Source organism: Dermochelys coriacea, chromosome 9, assembly GCF_009764565.3.
Source record: "Dermochelys coriacea isolate rDerCor1 chromosome 9, rDerCor1.pri.v4, whole genome shotgun sequence".
Taxonomy (NCBI): domain Eukaryota; kingdom Metazoa; phylum Chordata; order Testudines; family Dermochelyidae; genus Dermochelys; species Dermochelys coriacea.
The window spans coordinates 76,808,667-76,828,460 of record NC_050076.1 but is presented as its reverse complement, the minus strand read 5'-3'; the positions used below and the strand labels follow the sequence as shown (position 1 = coordinate 76,828,460).

Sequence of the window (19,794 nt, the reverse complement as noted above, 5' to 3'; positions counted from 1 at the left end):
TATATATATATTTTTTTTTGTTTCAACATTAGTACCCTGACACTGTGGATGAATGGACAACTATGACGTTTGACAGAAATACTAAGGAAATTAAATCTGATTGAGAGGGAAAGTGATTTTTATTCATATAATTTAAGCCCTTTTAACACTTGTTTAATTAAAACACTTAATGGAAAGGCTCTGTGTAAGGATTCAACACTGTGCCTGTTAAACTCTTAGGCCATGATAAAGCTTTAACATGCCTCGTGTGGTCCACGAGCTGGTCCACTGGCGCTTTACAGCGCTGAAACTTGCTGCGCTGAGGGGTGTGTTTTTTTTTTTCACACCCCTAGCAAGAAAGTTGCAGCGCTGTAAATTGCCAGTGTAGACAAGACTTCAGTTCCACTACCCCTGGCTCTTCATTGTGGATTCATGCCCACGTTCCTTTCAAGTCATAGGTTTGGCCCTGCTATGATGCACAAAACTGGCAAACCTAGCAGGCACTTAAACTCACTGGACTGCAAAGTCATTCTCTCTCTCTGTAGCCCAATGACTGTTCCACTGTGGATAAATACTTAAATAGTCACTGAACCAGAGAGTAAGTGTGGTGATAGAGAATGATTTTGTGGTCTAGTGGTTAGGGCATATACATGGGAGGTAAGAGGCCCCAGCTCCATACCCCTGCCCCAATCACTCATCTATCCACAATGATACGAGGTAGTACTACCAACAGAAAATAATCAGTTAAACCAAAAATGATTGATTACTATACTCATTGCCTTTTATTGAAGGTCCCACATAAATAAAACTGCTCAATTAATATAACAATATAATAATTCTGGGTATACTGTATTGGAGAAAAATCACCTCATGCCAAAGATGATACAAAGATATGTATGAACTACTTCGTTTAATAAAAGACCCCTGAGAAACATGGAAAACAGTAAGTTGGCTTTCAGAACAGAAGAGGGTTAGAAGGCCTTTAGGACATCTATCTTCTAGTTTGATTGAAAAACTGCTTTTGAATGGTACAATGTGTAATCTATCAAAGAAGATCTAAATCTGCTATACTTTAATATTATAATAAATATTAAATTATTATTTAGTAGTAATATTAACAGTAATATTAAAACACAAAAATACATAAGATTTATTTACCCTGAATAATTAACAAAACTATTAAGAAATAAATATATTTAGTATATTTGGTTCCTGAAGCATTGTTGGAGTTCAGATCTGGATACATCCTTTAGACAGTAATTTCCTCTCTTGCAGGCTTGTCTATTGATGCCATCTTCAGAAACTTCCAAACTTCTTCATTTTCAGTTGCTTCATATAACATCTCAAAGTCCTAAAAGAAATGCAAATCCATGTGCTAATGGCATTAAATCGCAATTCTGTTTTCGTAAAACCTGATATGTCTGTGCACTTTCCCAGCAGCAACACCTGCATACATTAACCTCTGGCAAGATTGTTTTTGTCTTGCACAAAACATTCCAACATATTCCAATTCATAACTCTGATGATATGAAGATTTCAGAAAGTGTGACCATCTGCATTTATTGCACACACACAACTACGTAATGCCAAATACATGGTCAGTAAATGCTGGCCATCTCCTTACTCCTAACAAATTACAAGATAACTTGAATGAAATGGAACTTTTGGACTGACTCCTAATAGTGCCATATCCACGTTAAAAGCCTACTGCATAAAAACATATTACAATTTGTTTTGTGTAGCATATTTCATACAGCTGTATGAAGTCTTTCCTCTGTTACAGTTGTGTAACTCCCAATGAACAGTTGGAGTTTCACCCACCTAAATAAGGGTAAAACCTAGCCTCTGTGGCTAAATTTTGTCTCTGTACAAGAAGGAAAAAGCATGCAGACAGCCACTAAGGCCTTGTCTACACTGGAATTTAGTCATTGATACAGATTCGCTGATACAAACCTCTAGTGAGATTTGCACTGCGGAAACTTACTCTGTCTTGAAACTGGGTAAAATGTATCTGCGGAAATCATCTACGCTAGTGGTTTGCATCAGTGCAGCTACACTGGTGTTTAATCGCACTTTAGACCAGACTCAAAGCTAGCACAGGCAACCTCGTAGGTGATGTAACTGGCCAGAAAAAAGCCCAATTAATATTCTGAGGCATGCACTATGGCTTAAGGGATTTGGTTTGCTGAAAAATGACATGGCTAGCAACTCCTGCAGAACTCCTTGTGAACAAGGTGCTCTCAGTAGTATCTGAAGCCCTTCACTGTGCAGGCTGGAGGAGGTTTCCAGTCCCTAAAATGCATGGTCAAAATTTTGTCTTTTTAAAAATATTGCTATTGTGTTTATCTGATAGCTGAAGTGAATTAGCATGCAAAATTCATTCAAGCATGCAAAATTCTCTACAAACATATTTATTGTATACCTTATTGTTTAAAAACAAAATCTAGATTTTTTTTCTTACTCCACAGTAGTCATCACCATTGAATATCTGAGGAGGTATTGCATTAGGATTACCAGCCTTCACCCTCATCTCTTGAAGCAGATGTTCACTGATGGATATATCTATTAACTCGTACTTTGTTTTGTTAATGTCCAAAATTCGAGTAACTTCTGCCTGTTTCTGCTTCACCTAGATAAAGAAGACAAATTTTAAAAACAGGCTTTTATTCCTGTTAACGCTCCCACTTGTTTTAATTTTTTTTTTTCAAATAACTCCCTCACACTGAAATATCACTCTTCCTAAATAACTAATCAAAAACAAGTTAGGAAAGCTCATCTGCAGTATCTATTGCTCAGATTTTCCCTTTTAAGTTGTTTTGTTCAGCCTGGAACTTGGCACACATACTCTCAGCCTGTGAAAGATTTGTTTCCAAATATTTTTAACAAAATTGGTTGCATATTTTCAGGTTTCAAGAATCATTTAAGAACCTTAGGGGGGTCAGAGATCCCATCTCATCAGGGTGGGTGGGGGGGGTGCAGCCTTTGTAGGTGGGAGGACCCTATTTCACCGCCCACCCTGTGGGGGTGCGGGAAAGTCCTGTTCAAGGTGGGTGGGAGGTTAGGGTGGTGCTGCCCTATGTGGGTACAGGAGCCAGGCTTGATGCTAGCAGTGACTATGAAGGTGGGAGGGCCCCTCTTGGTTCTGGTGGGTGGATGGCAAAGTACCTCTCGGTGCTACTAGGCGGCTGGAGGTGCAGCCTCCCGTGGGTGGAACTGGGGCCTTTCTTGGTGGTGGAGGGGCAGCCCCCTGTGGGTGGAAGTCGGGTCCCTCAAGAGGCTCTTGGTGCTGGGGGTCCAGTCCCGTGGGGGAGGTGCTGGAGCCCTGGGGGAGGGGCGCTGGGCCCGTGTGCAGACCTGTGGGGGCGGGGGGGCGCTGGGCCTCAGGGTGCTGGTGGGAGGGGGGGGTGCAGCCCTGAGGGGGAGGCGCTGGCGAAAGAGCGGGGGGGGGGAGGGAGGTTGCCCCGCTCACCTGCCTGGATCCGGTGACGCTGGTGTAATAGACCCTAATGGTGCCCATGGTGAGCGGGCCAAGCCGCTCCCTCCCCGCCCGGCCCCTCCGCACTCACCGGCCGCGCGCCCGACGCGGTTGCTAAGGCAACGAACGGCTGCCGGCTCGGGCGGGCCCGGCTCGTTTCTTGCTTCTGATTGGCCGATCCGGGCTGTCAGTGAAAGTCAGCCCTGCCCCTCAGCTCCTGGCCTGCTGCTCAGGTCTGCGGGCTGGGGGTAGGATTGCGGCGCGCGCGGGTTTGCCAGGCCAGGCTGGGGCCGAAGGGGGGCAGCTGCTAGTGCAGCGCCCGCCCGCGCCGCGTCTCCCGCAAGGCCAGAGCGGGCGGCTACTCACCGCCACTTCTTTGCAGCGCCCTGGTTTGGGAGGCCCAACCCCGAGCAGGCGGCCTCCAGCCCTGCCCGGTGTCTCCGGGCTCCCCACCAGCTGCCTTTCCTGCCCGACCCAGCCACGCCTCCACGGCTGTGGGGCTCCTGCCCCTGTGACTTGGGAGCTGCCCCCATTTCCGGCCCTGTCATTCGTGGGACCCCCCCCCCCGCCCCATCAGCAGGCGTGGCGCCCCCTCCCCCAAGATCTGCTGTGCACACCAGGGCCCCAGGGAAGAGCTGAATCCCCTCAGCCCCCCCTATTGCTCACGTCCCCATTCCCAAGCAAGAAGAGGGCGGCCTCAGATGTGACCCTACAATACACAGGGCTACTAAGCCAGAATGGGGCTCCTCTTGGGGCCCAGATGTCAGCAGCCCCAGCCTTGGTCCACGTTTCACAGATACAACATTGAGCCTGAAGATCCGTGACATCCCACCGACTCTCAGCGTCCCAGCAAAGCCAGCCTGGTGATTTGTGAGGCCCTAGTTGTGTCTCTTTGTTTTTTTTTTTTAAAGATGTATGGGAATGTCAGGCCAGCAAAAGAGGTTAGGTGCTAAAGAGATCTGGGTTCCTTTCCCAGCTGTGTACTGTGGCCTTCAGAGCAAAATACCTGCTGACGAAATGTCAGTGGCTGCAATTCCTTCATGTCTGACTTTGGGCAATTTGTGTGACTTTTTCCCCATCTCTGAAATGGAGTAACAGTGCCTGCCTCACAAGGAGATTGTAAAGCTTAATTTGTTAATGGGCTTTGAGATCCCAAATGGAAAAGGACTATTAGAATTCCAAATGTTACTACTGTATAAATCCAAATTTATTTGTGCCTGCTATATCTTTGATTTGCCACAACTTGTAAAAAGGGAAGAGACAAGTGGGTTTTGAGGAAGTATAAGAGTAAGCACTAAAGAAATTTGTCATTTTTGTCTATGAAAAAAGGTAACGAACAATTGTAGGAGCTGAAACAATACAGTCAGTAGGTGGTGCAAGAGAGACATGACTCTGTAGCCCAACTAAAAATCTTACAAGGAACATGTAGTTATGTTTACGCTACGGGAGCAGGGGGGGGCATCTGCATAGATTTATTTTATGAAAGTGACACACCACCCTTCCCCCTAACACCCCCTGGACCCAAGACTATGCAGGGTAACTCCCTTGTGGGGGCCTATAATAAACACGAGGATTTTGAGTGTTCCAGCCTGACAAAAAAAGATGGAAGGCTTCTTGCACCTTTCTGCCGTTCATACAGGGGCATATCAAGCCCCAAGCCTGGTATGATTTAGGGCTCAATCCTGTTTCAGTGGGGGAGGGATCTGGCCCTTAGTGATTTTTATGGAAATATGTGTGTTTGTTAATAACGTATATACTTTCACAATAAACAGAAGAGGCCTCACTGAGAAATTGGAACACATGGCAGGTGAGCTGGCAGTTGCTTCAGGAACTGGGATGTATTAGAGGAGTTGAAAGAGATTGGGGTTGCAAAAAAAAAAAAATGTAGTGTTGCTGCAGTGGGTGAAAGAGGCAGATAGACCTACACCCGGTAAGTTTGAAAAAAAAATCAGTGTAATCAATTTCTATTTCATATTTGTGTATAAAAAGATATAGTCTTAGCTGAAATATGGGATATATTTTGATTTTTTGGAAAAGATTTTGTTAAATCTCACCCTGAGCTGCTACTAATTATAATTTATTTTTAATGCAGCACCATAGGTGTGCATAGCACTTTACAAGTAAATAAAAATGAGAGGTCTCTGCCTCACATAGCTTACAATCTGAAAAAGTCATAATACTGCAGAAGATGACAATAAACAATGGATGAAGACAGAGATATGGGAGAATGAGTCGCAACAGACGAAGATCATAAGATATGCCTGTTTTTACCTGTTCATCATCTTAGCATGGGACCAGAAGGAAGGCTTCATTCTGTTTGCATTTTTCTTACCCGAGTTTCTGTAGTCAGATATCTTCATATATCTCTTTCCTTATAAATTCTGTTTAATGTTTTAGACTTGTCATTCAAAGACCTGTACTAACACATTTATGTGACTTTGTCACTGTTTACACTTCCACTTGTAATCTCCATTCACTTTCTCAGCTATCTTTGGCGTCTCCTTTACTACATTTTGTTAGTTTAAATATTGGGTCTTTGTCGAGGGTGACACATTCTGGTGGAAAGATCTTCTTCCTCCCTCTTTATGCTGCTGACTCCTTGGCACACTTTAATACAACATTTAATTGTTGTTATCCTCCAAATTATTATTTTACCAAATCTGGTTGTTTGTGTGTTATCCCTGTATTCCCCATGGCTCTAATTCATAAACAGTACTGCAATTGACACTAATTTAGTAGCCTCAGTAGAGGAGCCCTGGAGTGAGTTGTATGGAATTTGCAGTACCCCATCTGCTCTCAAAGTTGATTGAGGGTTGAGATGTGTTAATGAAGATGGAGAAATGCTTAATTGTTATCAGCATTGAATCTGTTGTGTAGAAAGAATTTCACTCATGATATAGTGGAAATAGTTACTTCAAATAACCTTTAAATATTAGATTATTTTTATGAGTTCAGTTGGACTCAGCTCTATATTAAATGTGTTTCTTACATTTACATTAATGCATCCGATGAAGTGAGCTGTAGCTCACGAAAGCTTATGCTCTAATAAATTTGTTAGTCTCTAAGGTGCCACAAGTACTCCTTTTCTTTTTGCGAATACAGACTAACACGGCTGCTACTCTGAAACCTGTGTTTCTTACATTCACTTAGAACACAGTATGGGTGTATAAGGGAATAAATAATACAGCAGAAAGTATGCATTTCTGATACTTGGGGCAAAGCAGTGGAGGATCTACACAGAGCGCCTTCAAATCCTTGTGCAAGCAGTGCACGTGACATAGGTAGTGAAACTCTTCAGAGGAATTTAGAAAGAGGAAATGGACAAGTCACTGACAAGGGAACATGGTTGATTATTTGGGTCATGCAAATGCAGATTCACATAGCCAAAATTGGACCATGTCTGTTTCTCCCCCTATATCCAGAAGTAGCTGATAGACAGATACAAGGATGCCAGGATTCTGGAACATATGTTGGAGCTGAGAATCTTTACCTTAGCAGTGCTGCTTTGAAGATCATTTCCTCCCAAAGCACTTTCAAGATAAGGGCCTATGAGATATTGTAGTTGCCATATAGTTTACATGCTCTGATTTTTGGAGTCTGGATTAATTTAGATTTGAATATTTGTAATGCATAATCCCATCTGTGTTAAAAATCCACAGCATAGTCCAGTTTCTCACATAACCAACTTCACTTTGCACAAGAGGAGAGCTGGAATGTGTTTGGTTTAGCTATTTCTAGTTTCATTCAAATAAATGTTAGCATACAAGCGCATTATTATTTTGTATCACCTCAAAGTATGCTAGTTGCTTTATCAAATACATAAAAAGACAAGGTCCTTTTGTAGAAGAATTTACATAAAGGATGGTGTCTTTGCTGAAGAGGGGACAGCAGTCATTCTAACAAGATTAGATTGGAAAAACAGGGAAGGCAAAAATTATATAGGACCTTGCTTCTAGTTTATTTTAATTCACAGTTAGGATACATTGTCTGTAATACTTTACTACTGAGGAATCAATAAATTGGTTGTGGTTATTGAAATGTAAAAAGAGGGTACCACATTCACGATGTCTAATGTATTACACGTGTGTGTTTCATTTGTACATTTTCCCTCCATCAGCATATGGTTAGGAGCTTTAATCTATTACTTGCAAGACAATTAAAGTCTTATTATCTGCCAAAGAGAAGGAAACTTGACAAGGGAACCAACTGAAAACTCTTTCAGTGCCTGTGTATCTATTAACTAGTGCTTGAGAGCATTGTACAATGTTAAACTGCTTTCCCACTTGGAAATCCACATGACTTGTCAGTCATATCAGCTGGTCACTGACCGATTTGAAAACCAAAACCACATTTGTCTTCGGCCGTTCATGAGCTTTTGTTTGTTCTATGACTTGGGACTAGTGGCACTTTATATTTTGTTCTGTACTATTTCATTGGACGATCTATGTTTTGTTAGGTTTTTTTTCCTGATTAAACAGATCTCACAATATAATCTTAGTTCTGCAACTAAAGAAAGTACCGCTGTGTTCTTGTAAAACAGCACTTTTACTTTAAAGAAAAGGGAAGTAACTAAGTTAGTGAAGGACAGACATTTCCCAATTTGCTGTCTCATTTTCCTATATCTGGAGACTCCCTGTAATGTATGTCAATGGAAAAAACTGTGAGGAGCTGAGCCACCCATGAGTTTTACATTTTAGTTTTGGAGAGTTTGCTATCCTGATTATGTACTTTAATATACTACAGTCCATTCAATGATAGAGCACTTGTCCAAAACTATGAATTAGCTTCATATGTCCAGTAATCCAGTTACAAATGGAAATGCTATAGGAAGAAGCCGCCTTCTATTTTCCACAATAGGAACCTCATTTCCAAGAAAATTTGAAGTTATCAATTTAATTTGGCTATTCAGTTTCATACAGCGAATTACAATCTCTGCCCCCTGCTGAATCAAACCTAATGGAGAGTTGTAAATTAATCCCTGGATTTTATGTTTTCATTTTATCTATTGAAAAAATTAACTGCACAAGCAATATAAAATGGTAGAAAACAATACTGATTGCCTTGTCTATGTATAATATATTACAACATAATCCTGCAGGCTTCTGAGGGGCAGATATCTCACTGAGGTATCTGAGAGTTTTTACTGTGGGCCAGATTCTGATTACAGTACTAAAATGGAATGCGAGTAAAGTTCTCAACAAATGGTCCCATTGGGACTATTCATTGGGTAAGAGTTTCAGAAATTGACATTCTTACTATTAGAATATATTAATTGTATTATGGTAGCACATTGGTGCTCCAGTCATGAAGCAAGACTCCATTTTGCTAGGCCCTGTGCAAGTGCAGAGCAAAAAGAAACTCTTCCCCAAAAGAATTTGTAGATTGTAAGGACTAGGGAAAAGATTGTCAAAGATATTTAGGCACCTGAAGATGCAGATATCTAACCTATTTAGGCCCTTGTATCCTTAGAAGAGCCCTGTATTTTAAGAAATATTAGTTCACCAAGTCCTTATGTGAAAAAGAGAAAACATACGCAATGTATCTTTAGTGATGGTGGATCTGTCAAAGGATCGGATGAATATCCATATATATTTAACTGTGCCCTTAATTTTATTCTTTAGGAGGTGGGGTGAGATTAGGATCTTTGAACTTTACATTCTAAAGAAGCCAATAGTGAAGAAAAAACTTTTTTAAACATTAATTCTGCATACAATATTCTACTTAGTATATTTTAAATGTATTCAATTTTGACGCACTTAATATGCAAACCATTATGATTATTTGATTGTCCATTTGATCTGCCTGATACTCTTTGATCCTATGCATATGAACAGAGGCATGAGGGACTGACTTTCAGTAATGCTGAACAAGCATTACTGCTTGAACTGAAGTCACTAGGAACTGCAGGATTTCAGCACTTCTGAAAATCCATCCTTGATGCAATATGCTTTTGCCATCAGCAAGGGCAGGCAAACTTCTGAAAGTTCTCAGCGTTATTGCTTTTCATTGAAAATTCACATGCACAGATTAGGTCTTCTATTATCATAGAATTTTTATTTTTCTTAAAGGTACAGTTATTAAAACAAAGAAACAATGTAAGGGGTCAATGCCTCCTGCTGCCCCCATGTGACAGATATTCACCCCTGAAGGTCTCTCAAATCATTACCAAAAAACCCCACTTCTTTCAATGGGAAAATCTTGTTGGGGCTCTGTTATTGGTTTAGAAGATTCCAATCTGACCCCACTGCAAGCCTTAACGTAAAGTCCCACAGGTTCAACTTAAAACAATCTCACATGACTTCTCATCACTGTCTGTTTGTCCAGATTCTTCCTAAGCCTCATGCCACTCTCATTCTTCGTGATAGACTACCAGGTTCTCCGCTTTCTCAGTATCCCCTGACTAATGAAGGGTTTACACTGTCCTGACCATCTTCAGGTTAAACCCTAGTCCCAAACAATTATAAACCACCCTGCCTGTCTCCTCCAAGAGATTCTGGCAACCCTTTTCAGCTGCAGCTCCCTCTGCCCGAGCCTCTGCTCCCGTCAGTTCTGCCTTTTTAACCCCAGACAGGTCCTGTAAACAGACCCTCTTGTTGCAGCTTCCTCTTTATATCATGTGTTCTTAGCCCTTTCCCAGCTGAGACTAATAGCTCCAATTGAATTAGTCCAGGTGTACTCAAATGGGCTAGATCAGCCCCACTGAGAAGCAGCTACCTAGTCCTAGGGGACTGGTCCTGTTCCCTCTTAAAGGGACACATCCCATTACAAAAAGCTTCTACCAAGGGGTACAAAGTAATGAGTAAGAAGGGAAGGGTCCACCTCAGAGAAACATCAGCAACAGTGAATGAAAAAAAGATGAATGATTTTGTCCTTTGTTATATAATCCTTTGGGACCAGAATCCTCACCTAGTGTAAATTGGTGTAAGTTCATTGGTGTGTGGCTCTTGAAATCTGATAGACAAAGACACATTTTTAAACAGCCTGCAACCCAATCTGCAAGTCATCCCACAGAAATGATAGTATTTAGACATTTAACTATAGAGATTCATAGATACTAAGGTCAGAAGGGACCATTATGATCATCTAGTCTGACCTCCTGCACAATGCAGGCCACAGAATCTCACCCACCCACTCCTACGAAAAACCTCACCTATGTCTGAGCTATTGAAGTCCTCGTGGTTTAAAGACTTCAAGGAGCAGAGAATCCTCCAGCAAGTGACCTGTGCCCCATGCTACAGAGGAAGGCGAAAAACCTCCAGGGCCTCTTCCAATCTGCCTTGGAGGAAAATTCCTTCCCAACCCCAAATATGGCAATCAGCTGAACCCTGAGCATATGGGCAAGATTCACCAGCCAGATACTACAGAAAATTCTTTCTTGAGTAACTCAGATCTTACCCATCTAATATCCCATCACAGGCCATTAGGCCTATTTACCATGAATATTTAAAGATCAATTAATTACCAAAATCACGTTATCCCATCATACCATCTCCTCCATAAACTTAGAGTTTAATCTTAAAGCCAGATAGATCTTTTGCCCCCACTGCTTCCCTTGGAAGGCTATTCCAAAACTTCACTCCTCTGATGGTTAGAAACCTTCGTCTTGATGGTTGCAGTAAAAATCAGATATTTAGATGTCTAAATGCTATAATATGCCCCTGCAATTCATTGGGAGCGCAGAATTAGTCTGCAAATTTGGAGGCTAGTTTTGAAATTCAGCCTCTAATTGGAGCTGCCTTTGCTAAGCTATGAAGCTCACAATTACTGCTTCCCTCCTGACTTGGAGGAAAGAGAAATGAGAAGGTGAGAGTTAGTTTTCATTTAAAAACAAAATAAGTTTCTAGCCTTTTTCCTTGCAAAGAAAACCTAAGTAAACCAATATGAGTTTTGAAAGCTTGTCACTGATTTTTTTCCAAAGATTGTACGTTATCCACAGTGCCTTGGCTTCTAGTCAGCCATGGTTGGCCTTTAGGGTCTGGAGAAGCTGTAACCATGGGTTGATTATTGCGACGATCCCAAATCATGTCACAGCTGAGATAGTCAGTGGTCCCAGGTTACAACTGATAGGACTAGGACACTGCAAACTGCCAGCTGTGTGCACTCTGGCTACAAGGAAGGACATAGGAGCGTGATCTACTGGCTCTGTTTTGAGCATTACATTTAAAAAAAAAACAATAGTTATATTTTTGTCCTCACTTATGCATGTTCTATACCTGCAAATGAAGAAACTTGTACCTACAAACATTTGCCTCTGCAACTCAGAGAGACATCTAACTTAATAACTAAATTCAGTTGTTTGTAGATGGAAATGAATAGAATGCTTGATTGCATCCTTGCATTTTGAAATGTACTACGAGCATAGCCAAAGGTATCCAATGGAAATCTACTAGATACACTAATCTTAGTTATTTTAGGTTTCAGAGTAGCAGCTGTGTTAATCTGTATTCGCAAAAAGAAAAGGAGTACTTGTGGCACCTTAGAGACTAACAAATTTATTTGAGCATAAGCTTTCGTGAGCTACAGCTCAAGAGACTGCTGAATTGGAATTAATTTGCAAACTGGATACAATTAACTTAGGCTTGAATAAAGACTGGGAGTGGATGGGTCATTACACAAATTAAAACTATTTCCCCATGTTTATTTCCCCAGCCCCCACCTGTTCCTCAGACATTCTTGTCAACTGCTGGAAATGGCCCACCTTGATTATCACTACAAAAGGTCCCATCCCCCCCTGTCCGTACCCCCCTCTCCCCGCCGCTGGTAATAGCTCACCTTAAGTGATCACTCTCCTTACAGTGTGTATGGTAACACCCATTGTTTCATGTTCTCTATGTATATAAATCTCCCCACTGTATTTTCCACTGAATGCATCTGATGAAGTGAACTGTAGCTCACGAAAGCTTATGCTCAAATAAATTTGTTAGTCTAAGGTGCCACAAGTACTCTTTTTCTTTTAGTTATTTTAGTTGACATATTGCAAAATTAAAAAGCAGTCATCCTGGTTGTGAACATTACACCAGAATCAGTCCCATCCAGACTCATTTTTTACATCCTCTTTTGGATTTGGTGTCACTGCTTGTTTACAGACCACACAGTTTTCCATTGGTGACAGCACTTCTGTTTTAAAAGTTGTGCATAAAGAGGAACAAAATTGTGTGTGCTCCAGTTATTCACTGCAGACAGTGTAAACAATCAAGAGAATTTATTCTAAGGTTGCTGCAGTTGTTGTAATGGAATGTTAGGTTATGTGACTATCCACATCTTATACTGATTCTGAAAGGGTAAGTCTGGTTTTCTTTCGTATATCTCATCTTATCTTTTGTTAAAAAATGTAGAGTCCCACTTATTTTGCTTAAAATAACTTAAAGTATATGTATTTATTTTTTAAAGTATGCTTGCTAAGGTTCCCATATTTTTGACATTTTGCTCAGCTACCAAGCATTAGAGGCAAACTTTTCATAAGTAACTAAGGCTGGATCCTCAAAACTATTTAGGCACATAACTCCAATTGATTTCAATAGGAGTTAGGCACCTAAATACCTTTGCACATTTGTGCTTAACTCCCATTTTCAAAAGTGAGTCAGGCATGTAGTTGCCTAAGTCCCACTGACTTTCAATGAGATTTAGGCTCATAGGTGCCTGTGTCTCTTTTGAAAATGGCATTTAGGCATTTAAAAAATTTTAGCCTGCATCTTTGCATGTGTGAGAGGTATTGAAAATAAAGTAAAATGGTTAAATTATTTTAACTGCTGAAGGATCTGTGTACTGTGCTTTTTCTGAGCACTGGTGTCAGTCTTATGACATCTGAATTAGAGTGTGCATATTAATATGTGGAGTACTTAAAATCAATTCTGCTTTGGAAAGAATTATTTTCAGATTGGTTCTGGTATCACACCTGCTCTACAGAGGTGTTGCTTTATATTAAACAGCTGTCCCCTGATTTAAATGTTTTTAAAGCGCTGATGTGAGCCCTGCTAGCCCAAGTCTGTCAACTCTGGGTTGTGAGGCTGTGTAGATATATCCTGAGTGCTCCAGAGATGCACAAAGGGAGCAGTCCCCTTGTTCTGGGACAACATTGCACAGGCATTCAAAGTGAAGAGGAGACTTTTGGTGTTCTCCTGCTTCATTCTCCCACATAAGGTCAGCCACAATGTGGTCCTCAGTGAGTGTGGGTCAGAGCCAACTCCCACTGAAGTCAATGGAAAGACTCTTATTCATTTCAATAGGAGATGGATTGAGCCCTAAAGGCTTGCTCCATCTAAGTCAATTGGAGTTTTACCACTGACTCCAAAGGGTGCAGGATCAAGCCTTGTGTGAGCAAATACAATTAAAAGGCAAAGCTAAGGAATCACAAAATGTAGTAAGTAGCTAGCTATTTTGAGGTGTACTTTAGTTTTTAATTATTCATAATAATGTTTCATAATGTATTAGAGAATGAATGCAGTGAATTTAGTAAAATTATGGACCCTTAGTAATACAAGAGCTCATTACCGTATCTGCTTAAATTTTAGCTAATAGTTTGGTGATATACCCAATATTTTAATGTAAATAAGCAAGATATTGCTGCAATTAGGGCTCAGTCCAGAAAGGTGCTGAGTATTCTTGGGAAGCGTTGAACATCCTCAGCTCACACTGCAGGCAGTGGAAATTGTGGCCACTCAGCATCTCACAGGGGAGCTCAACACCTGGCATGATTAGTCCCTTAGTTTAGCTGAGGATCTGGCACAGTCACCAAATGAAAAAGACTTCATTGATTAAATCTTACTGAGAACAAGTCATGTGCATAATGTAGCACAATTGTCACAATTCAGAAGGGTCCAAAACTGAGCCGATATGAAAAATGAAGGATCAAATTATTGGTCTAACTCTTTTCTTTCTTTTTCAGAATAATTTTTGTTGACATGGCTTTACTTTATCTGGCTATAAAAATGAAATGGGTGAAAACAATTAAGTTACTGTTTGTTAAACTAAAGAAACCCCACACATTGCGGTCTTCATGAAGCATACATTTAAAATTTTTTTAAAAATTAAGGATAAAATAGCCCTTACTGTTATGCTTATTTTGCATTACTGTACATGGCTTCTTTGTATTTGCAGGAATATAGTGAACTCTGCTGGTTAGTGAGCCTCTAGCACTGATCAACATGTTGGCAGAAGGCATCCTAACTGGAATCATATACAAAGAAAGAAAACAGAACATAGATAAACCCCACAAATGTCACATAAACAGAAAAGATGAAAGGGAACCCTGGAAAGATCACCTTTTAGATACACCAGCAATTAAAGATTTGGCTTCAGAATCTGAGAAGCAGAATGAGATCATTGCGAAAGGTAGCAAAATTGAAAACAATAAAGAGCTTCAATGGACATCTAAAGAAGAGCTACCTTCAAAAGAACGTAATGCTCATGTTAAAGGAACAATATCTGCAGCTTTACATATACCAGGAAGAGAACAAAATCATGAAATCCAGCTGGATTTGTATAGCTCCTGGTCATGCCACAGTATTTATCAAAACTATCCTGACTTACATATTGGAGGAGACCATGTAGGAGGCTATATGCAGGATTCAGGTTGCATTATGGACCACATAAGTGATGAACTTGTTGATGGCCCTGTTTTACTGTCAGGAGATATTCTATTGGGTCATTCCCCTCAAAATGAGTCTCTTGAAAAAACAGCTACAAAGTCCTTGAATGGTGATGAAGGTGGAGAAAGGAGTATGACACTCCACAAGCAGCCTCTTTCGAATTCCGTGCTGAACAATTACATGGATACAAAGGTGCAAGAGCTCTATAAACAGTTTTTTGAAGAGAACCTGACCAGGTGTGGTTCTGTAACAAACCTCCTGACTTCCAGTTTGATCATGAATAACCTAAATCAGATAAACCTTCAGATCTCCCAAGAACAGACTATAGAAAAATCTAAAGCTAGAGAAGTGCTCTTACAGTCTCTAGCTTTGTTTAGTTTCCACAATGCTGCCAGTGGAAACAGCTCTGAATTTAGCACTCCAAATTTACAGTTCTCAAACTTGCTAAGCAAGAGAAAGAGCTCCCGGGTACAGTTTATATCATGACCGCACTGTTTGGTTACAGCAGTGGTTCTTAAGCTTTTGTACTGGTGGCCCCATTCACACAACAAGGCTCTGAGTGCAAACCCCATATAAATTAAAAACACTTCTTTAATATATTTAACACCATTATAAATGCTGGAGACAAAGCAGGGTTTGAAGTGGAGGCTCACTACTTGCAACCCCCCATATAATAACCTCCCGACTACCTGAGGGGTCCTGACCCTTAGTTTGAGGATCCCTGAGTTACAGCCTAGTCTTCAGCTGCCGTCTCTTCTCTTTCAGGATTAGTTTGTGAAATGTACCAAAATTAGACACTACTGACTTCTTAAAATAAATTTTGACATTTAAACCAGACTTTGACCGTGGTGCCACTTCATTGCTTGTTACCGGACTAAGATAACGTTCATGTGCCTTTGTGTTGTTGAATGTAATCCAAATGAAATTTTTTACAAAATCCGATTGAGCCAAATTTTCAAAGTGGCTTAAGACCAGCTTCTAAAGAGTCCATCCCTGCCAACACCTAGTATGTGAGTAATTATACATAGGACTAGTACCTATGTAGTCAAAGTTAGTCACGTGCATTAACGTAGGTAAGATTGTCCCCTAAGAAATTAATCCAGAACCCAATGAAATTGATGGTTAGACTCACACTGATTTCAGTGGTCTTTGGATCAGGCCATAAATTTGAACCCATAATTTTGTGCATTTAAATTTAGAGGTTGCTATTGCAGATTTCACCCATTATGTCTGAGAAAATGGCCTTCTGTTTTGAAAATTCTGTTTAACAATTTGGTTTATTCTGCATAGCATTTTACATATATCAAATATATATAAAAATGATCAGAGAAGAAACCCAATGAGCATACTCTATAGCAGCGGTGTCCAATATTTTCACCACTATCCACATGTGGCTAATAGGCTATTGAATGGTGGCTAATGCATGTGGCTTTTTTATAATGTGACTAATAAGAAAAATTCAAAACCACAAGTGTGGCTAGCATTGAATTTCTATTGGACACCGCTGCTCTATAGAAAGATGCTATGTGCATTTATATGAGGTTAATAATACATGTTTTGTATTATACAGGTAGAGTACATTACAATGGAAAACTACAGATACATCAGCTTCTAAAAATATAAATAACAGATCAAGTTTATAAAATGTTAAAAGTATTTCAGTTACTGTAAAGGTGTCATTTCTATTCATTTAAAATGTCATTTACTTAAATAAAAGTTTCCATAAATTAAACAAAATCGACTCAGATTCCCAGAATATATCAAATGATTACTTCTGCCTGCCATTTGCATTTTAAAATAGGACTCCTTGTTGTGTTTTTCTGAAAAATACACCCTTATGACCTCAGCAAGTTAAGTGTGTGTTGCAATGTTACTGAAAGGCAAAGATATTGCAAGTTTTGTTCCTATTACCCTAAATCGGTGATTCTCAAAGTTTTGTACTGATGATCACTTTCACACAGCAAGCCTCTAAGTGCAACCCCCCCCTTATAAAAACACTTTTATATATTTAACACCATTATAAATACTGGAGGAAAAGCAGGGTTTGGAGTGGAGGCTGACAGCTGGTGACCCTCCATGTAATAACCTCGTGACCCCCTGAAGGGTCCTGACCCCCCAGTTTGAGAACCCTTGCCCTAAAAGTTATATGCATATTTCATTAGGAAAATTTGTTCACTTGGTCTGCAGCCATCCTTTCCTGCTGGAAATGTCTTTTGTTGTAAATTATCACTATGTTGATATTATACTGTGATGAATGAACTGAAGTTTGATATCTCAGTTGTACAAGGAAGTTTTCTCTCAGTGGGTAAGCTACTGCTCTGACACACCAAAACCAATGAGGTAATTTGAGGCACCTGCAGTTCTGTGCCTCCAATCCTGAACTCAGTGGATTTAGCAGTGTAAATGCTAGCAGAAAATGTGGCTTTTTTATTTAATCTTTCTGCCTAATGATAAACTTTCAGAATGCATGCTGTACTGGTAGTTAAACCATTATCCAGAGTTACTGATGTCAAGCAACACCTAGGTGTAGGGACGCTGTTTTATAAATTAGTGCTTCTCAGTGAAATTTAATGTGTAAGGGTTGATGTAAAACAAAGTATTTTTTTCTTCTGAAACATCTACTAAACTGTGTAGCACACAGATTCTAAATCTGTCAACCCTCAAAGGGAATGTGAAGGATCTTATGACGTTTAAGTAATGATATGTCATATGCTAATATCTTTGTGTTTATAAATCAAGAGCCTCTCCATCTGATTGGTACTTTGCAAAGAGCAAAGTGTTTCTTACCTAGCATCTTTATTTATTTTTAAAAAGTCATTCGTGATTTTGTTGCAAGTCACAATAAAAATATCAACAGGCTTGAAAGAAAAAGTATCAGATGAGACATACTTGAATTCATAAAGCATCGCTTACTCAAGTGAGTTATCTTCATTGTACTATTCACATTAGTTAAGACTTCAGGACTGGGGTATAATTTGAGATTGTCAATCCCTTGGCCTGTAGAAATCAGGTAACTTTCAGAAACAGTGTGTTTCAGTGGAGCAGAATGAGAGCCATATCTTCTTAAGTATCTCTTTTCAAAACTGGTTCATGGCACAGCATGATGGTACTAGAGATGGAATTAACTTGGTGAAAAAGTGCAGTTTTGGGGGCACCAAAATTATTTGCAAGTTCATATTGTATTCAGCAAATAGCTTTGGCTGAAAAAATGATTTTTTAAAACAGTCTAACCATTTCATTTTGGCATTTCTGGAATGAAGAATTTTGACTTTTCATTCCAAAATGAGCTGTTTGTTTTGAAAATAGCCAATTTTTTAAAAGGCTTTAAAAATGGCTAAAAATCCCAAAGTGAAACTAAATGTTTGTTTTGCTGAGAAACCTAAAAAAAATTCCATTTTGAATCAACCCAAAACAATTTCATTTTTAAAAAAATTGGTTCAGCCAGTATTTGCCCAGTTCTAGATGGTAAAAGTGGAGGATGATGTACCAGCTTTCTTACAGGGCATGGTTTCAAATAATCTGCTAACTATATAGCTGGTCAAATAGTGGGACAGAATGCATGAATATTTCATAGATTTTAAGGCCAAAAGGAATCATCTAGTCTGACCTCCTGTACATCACAGGCCCGAGTACATCACCCACCCACTCCTAGAGTATGCTCTCAACTTCTGGCGGAGTTACTAAAGTCCTCAAATCTCGATTTAAAGCAGAGGTGGGCAAACTATGGGCCCCGGGCCACATCCGACCCGCGGGACCTTCCTGCCCGGCCCCTGAGCTCCCAGCTAGGGAGGCTAGTCCCTGGCCCCTCCCCTACATTCCCCCTCCCTTGGACTTGCGCCGCTGCATGCAGCGCAGCTTGCACCTGCCCACCTCCCAGGCTTTCCAATAAGCCTGTCCTGCTGCTCTGAGTGGCATGGTAAGGGGGCAGGGGGAGAGTGGGTTGGATAAGGGGCAGGAGGTCCCAGAGGGCAGACAGGGAGCAGGGAGGGTTGGATGGAGGGGTCGGGGGGACAGGGAGCAGGGGGGTTGGGTGGGGTCCTGGGGGGGCAGTTAGGGACAGGGGTCCAGGGAGGGGGTGGTTAGGGAACAAGGAGTGTGGGGGGTGGGTTGGATGGGTCAGGGGCCTGTCAGGGGGAGGAGTGTGGATAGGGGTCAGGGGAGCCTGTCAGGGGACAGGGAACAGGGGGGGTTGGATAGGGGTTGGAGTCCTGGGGAGAGCAGTTAGGGGCGGGGGGTCCAGGGAGGGGGCATTCAGGGGACAAGGAGCGGGGGGTTGGATGGGTCAGGAGTTCTTAGGGGGGCAATCAGGGGGCAGGAAGTGGGAGGGGCCAGGCTGTTTGGGGAGGCACAGCCTTCCCTACCCGGTCCTCCATACCGTTTTGCAACCCTGATGTGGACTTCAGGCCAAAAAGGTTGCCCACCCTGATTTAAAAACTTGAAGTTAAAGAGACTCCACCATTTACTCTAGTTCAAACCAGCAAGTGACCTGTGTCCCATGCTGCAGAGAACAGTGAAAATCCCCAGGGTCTCTGCCAGCCTGACCTGTGGGTAAATTCCTTCCTGACCCCAAACATGGTGATCAGTTAGACTCTGAGTATGTGGGCCAGACCCACCAGCAAGAGACCTGAGAAAGAATTGTCTGTAGTAACTCAGAGCCCTCTAGTGCCCCATCTCTGGCTGTCAGACATATTTGCTAATAGCAGTCACAGATGGGCCATATGCCATTGTAGGCAATCATATCATACCATTCAT

General features: G+C 41.0%; 2 protein-coding genes across 4 annotated transcripts; one reads left to right on the top strand and one right to left on the bottom strand.

Moving 5' to 3' along the window:
* Window positions 1-734: 734 nt before the first annotated feature.
* LOC119861491 (SH3 domain-binding glutamic acid-rich-like protein 3) lies at window positions 735-3,557 on the bottom strand. Its single transcript, XM_038416694.2, has 3 exons — window positions 3,449-3,557; window positions 2,441-2,608; window positions 735-1,330 (listed from the first exon to the last, which is right to left on the bottom strand). The coding sequence occupies exons 1-3, from the start codon at window positions 3,494-3,496 to the stop codon at window positions 1,229-1,231; spliced, it is 318 nt and encodes a 105-aa protein (XP_038272622.1). The 5' UTR covers window positions 3,497-3,557; the 3' UTR covers window positions 735-1,228.
* An 829-nt stretch (window positions 3,558-4,386) lies between these two features.
* Window positions 4,387-17,900, top strand: LOC119861517 (TLR adapter interacting with SLC15A4 on the lysosome-like). Of its 3 annotated transcripts, none has more exons than XM_043492504.1 (2): window positions 4,387-5,384; window positions 14,552-17,900. In XM_043492504.1, the coding sequence occupies exon 2, from the start codon at window positions 14,599-14,601 to the stop codon at window positions 15,526-15,528; it is 930 nt and encodes a 309-aa protein (XP_043348439.1). In that variant the 5' UTR covers window positions 4,387-5,384; window positions 14,552-14,598; the 3' UTR covers window positions 15,529-17,900. The 3 variants fall into 3 exon arrangements, with proteins under 3 accessions (XP_043348439.1, XP_043348440.1, XP_038272677.1); XM_043492505.1 differs by having other exon boundaries at window positions 5,220-5,261; XM_038416749.2 differs by lacking the exon at window positions 4,387-5,384 and adding an exon at window positions 12,392-12,735.
* The last annotated feature ends 1,894 nt before the right edge of the window (window positions 17,901-19,794 follow it).

Excerpts from the sequence above, each read along its gene's own strand:
- LOC119861491 (XM_038416694.2), bottom strand. The coding sequence starts at position 3,496 with ATGGGCACCATTAGGGTCTATTACACCAGCGTCACCGGATCCAGGCAG. Across the intron at positions 2,609-3,448 it reads GCGTCACCGGATCCAGGCAG|GTGAAGCAGAAACAGGCAGA; the intron begins GTGAGCGGGGCA and ends TTCTTTATCTAG. Across the intron at positions 1,331-2,440 it reads ATGGTGATGACTACTGTGGA|GACTTTGAGATGTTATATGA; the intron begins GTAAGAAAAAAA and ends CATTTCTTTTAG.
- LOC119861517 (XM_043492504.1), top strand. The coding sequence starts at position 14,599 with ATGTTGGCAGAAGGCATCCTAACTGGAATCATATACAAAGAAAGAAAA.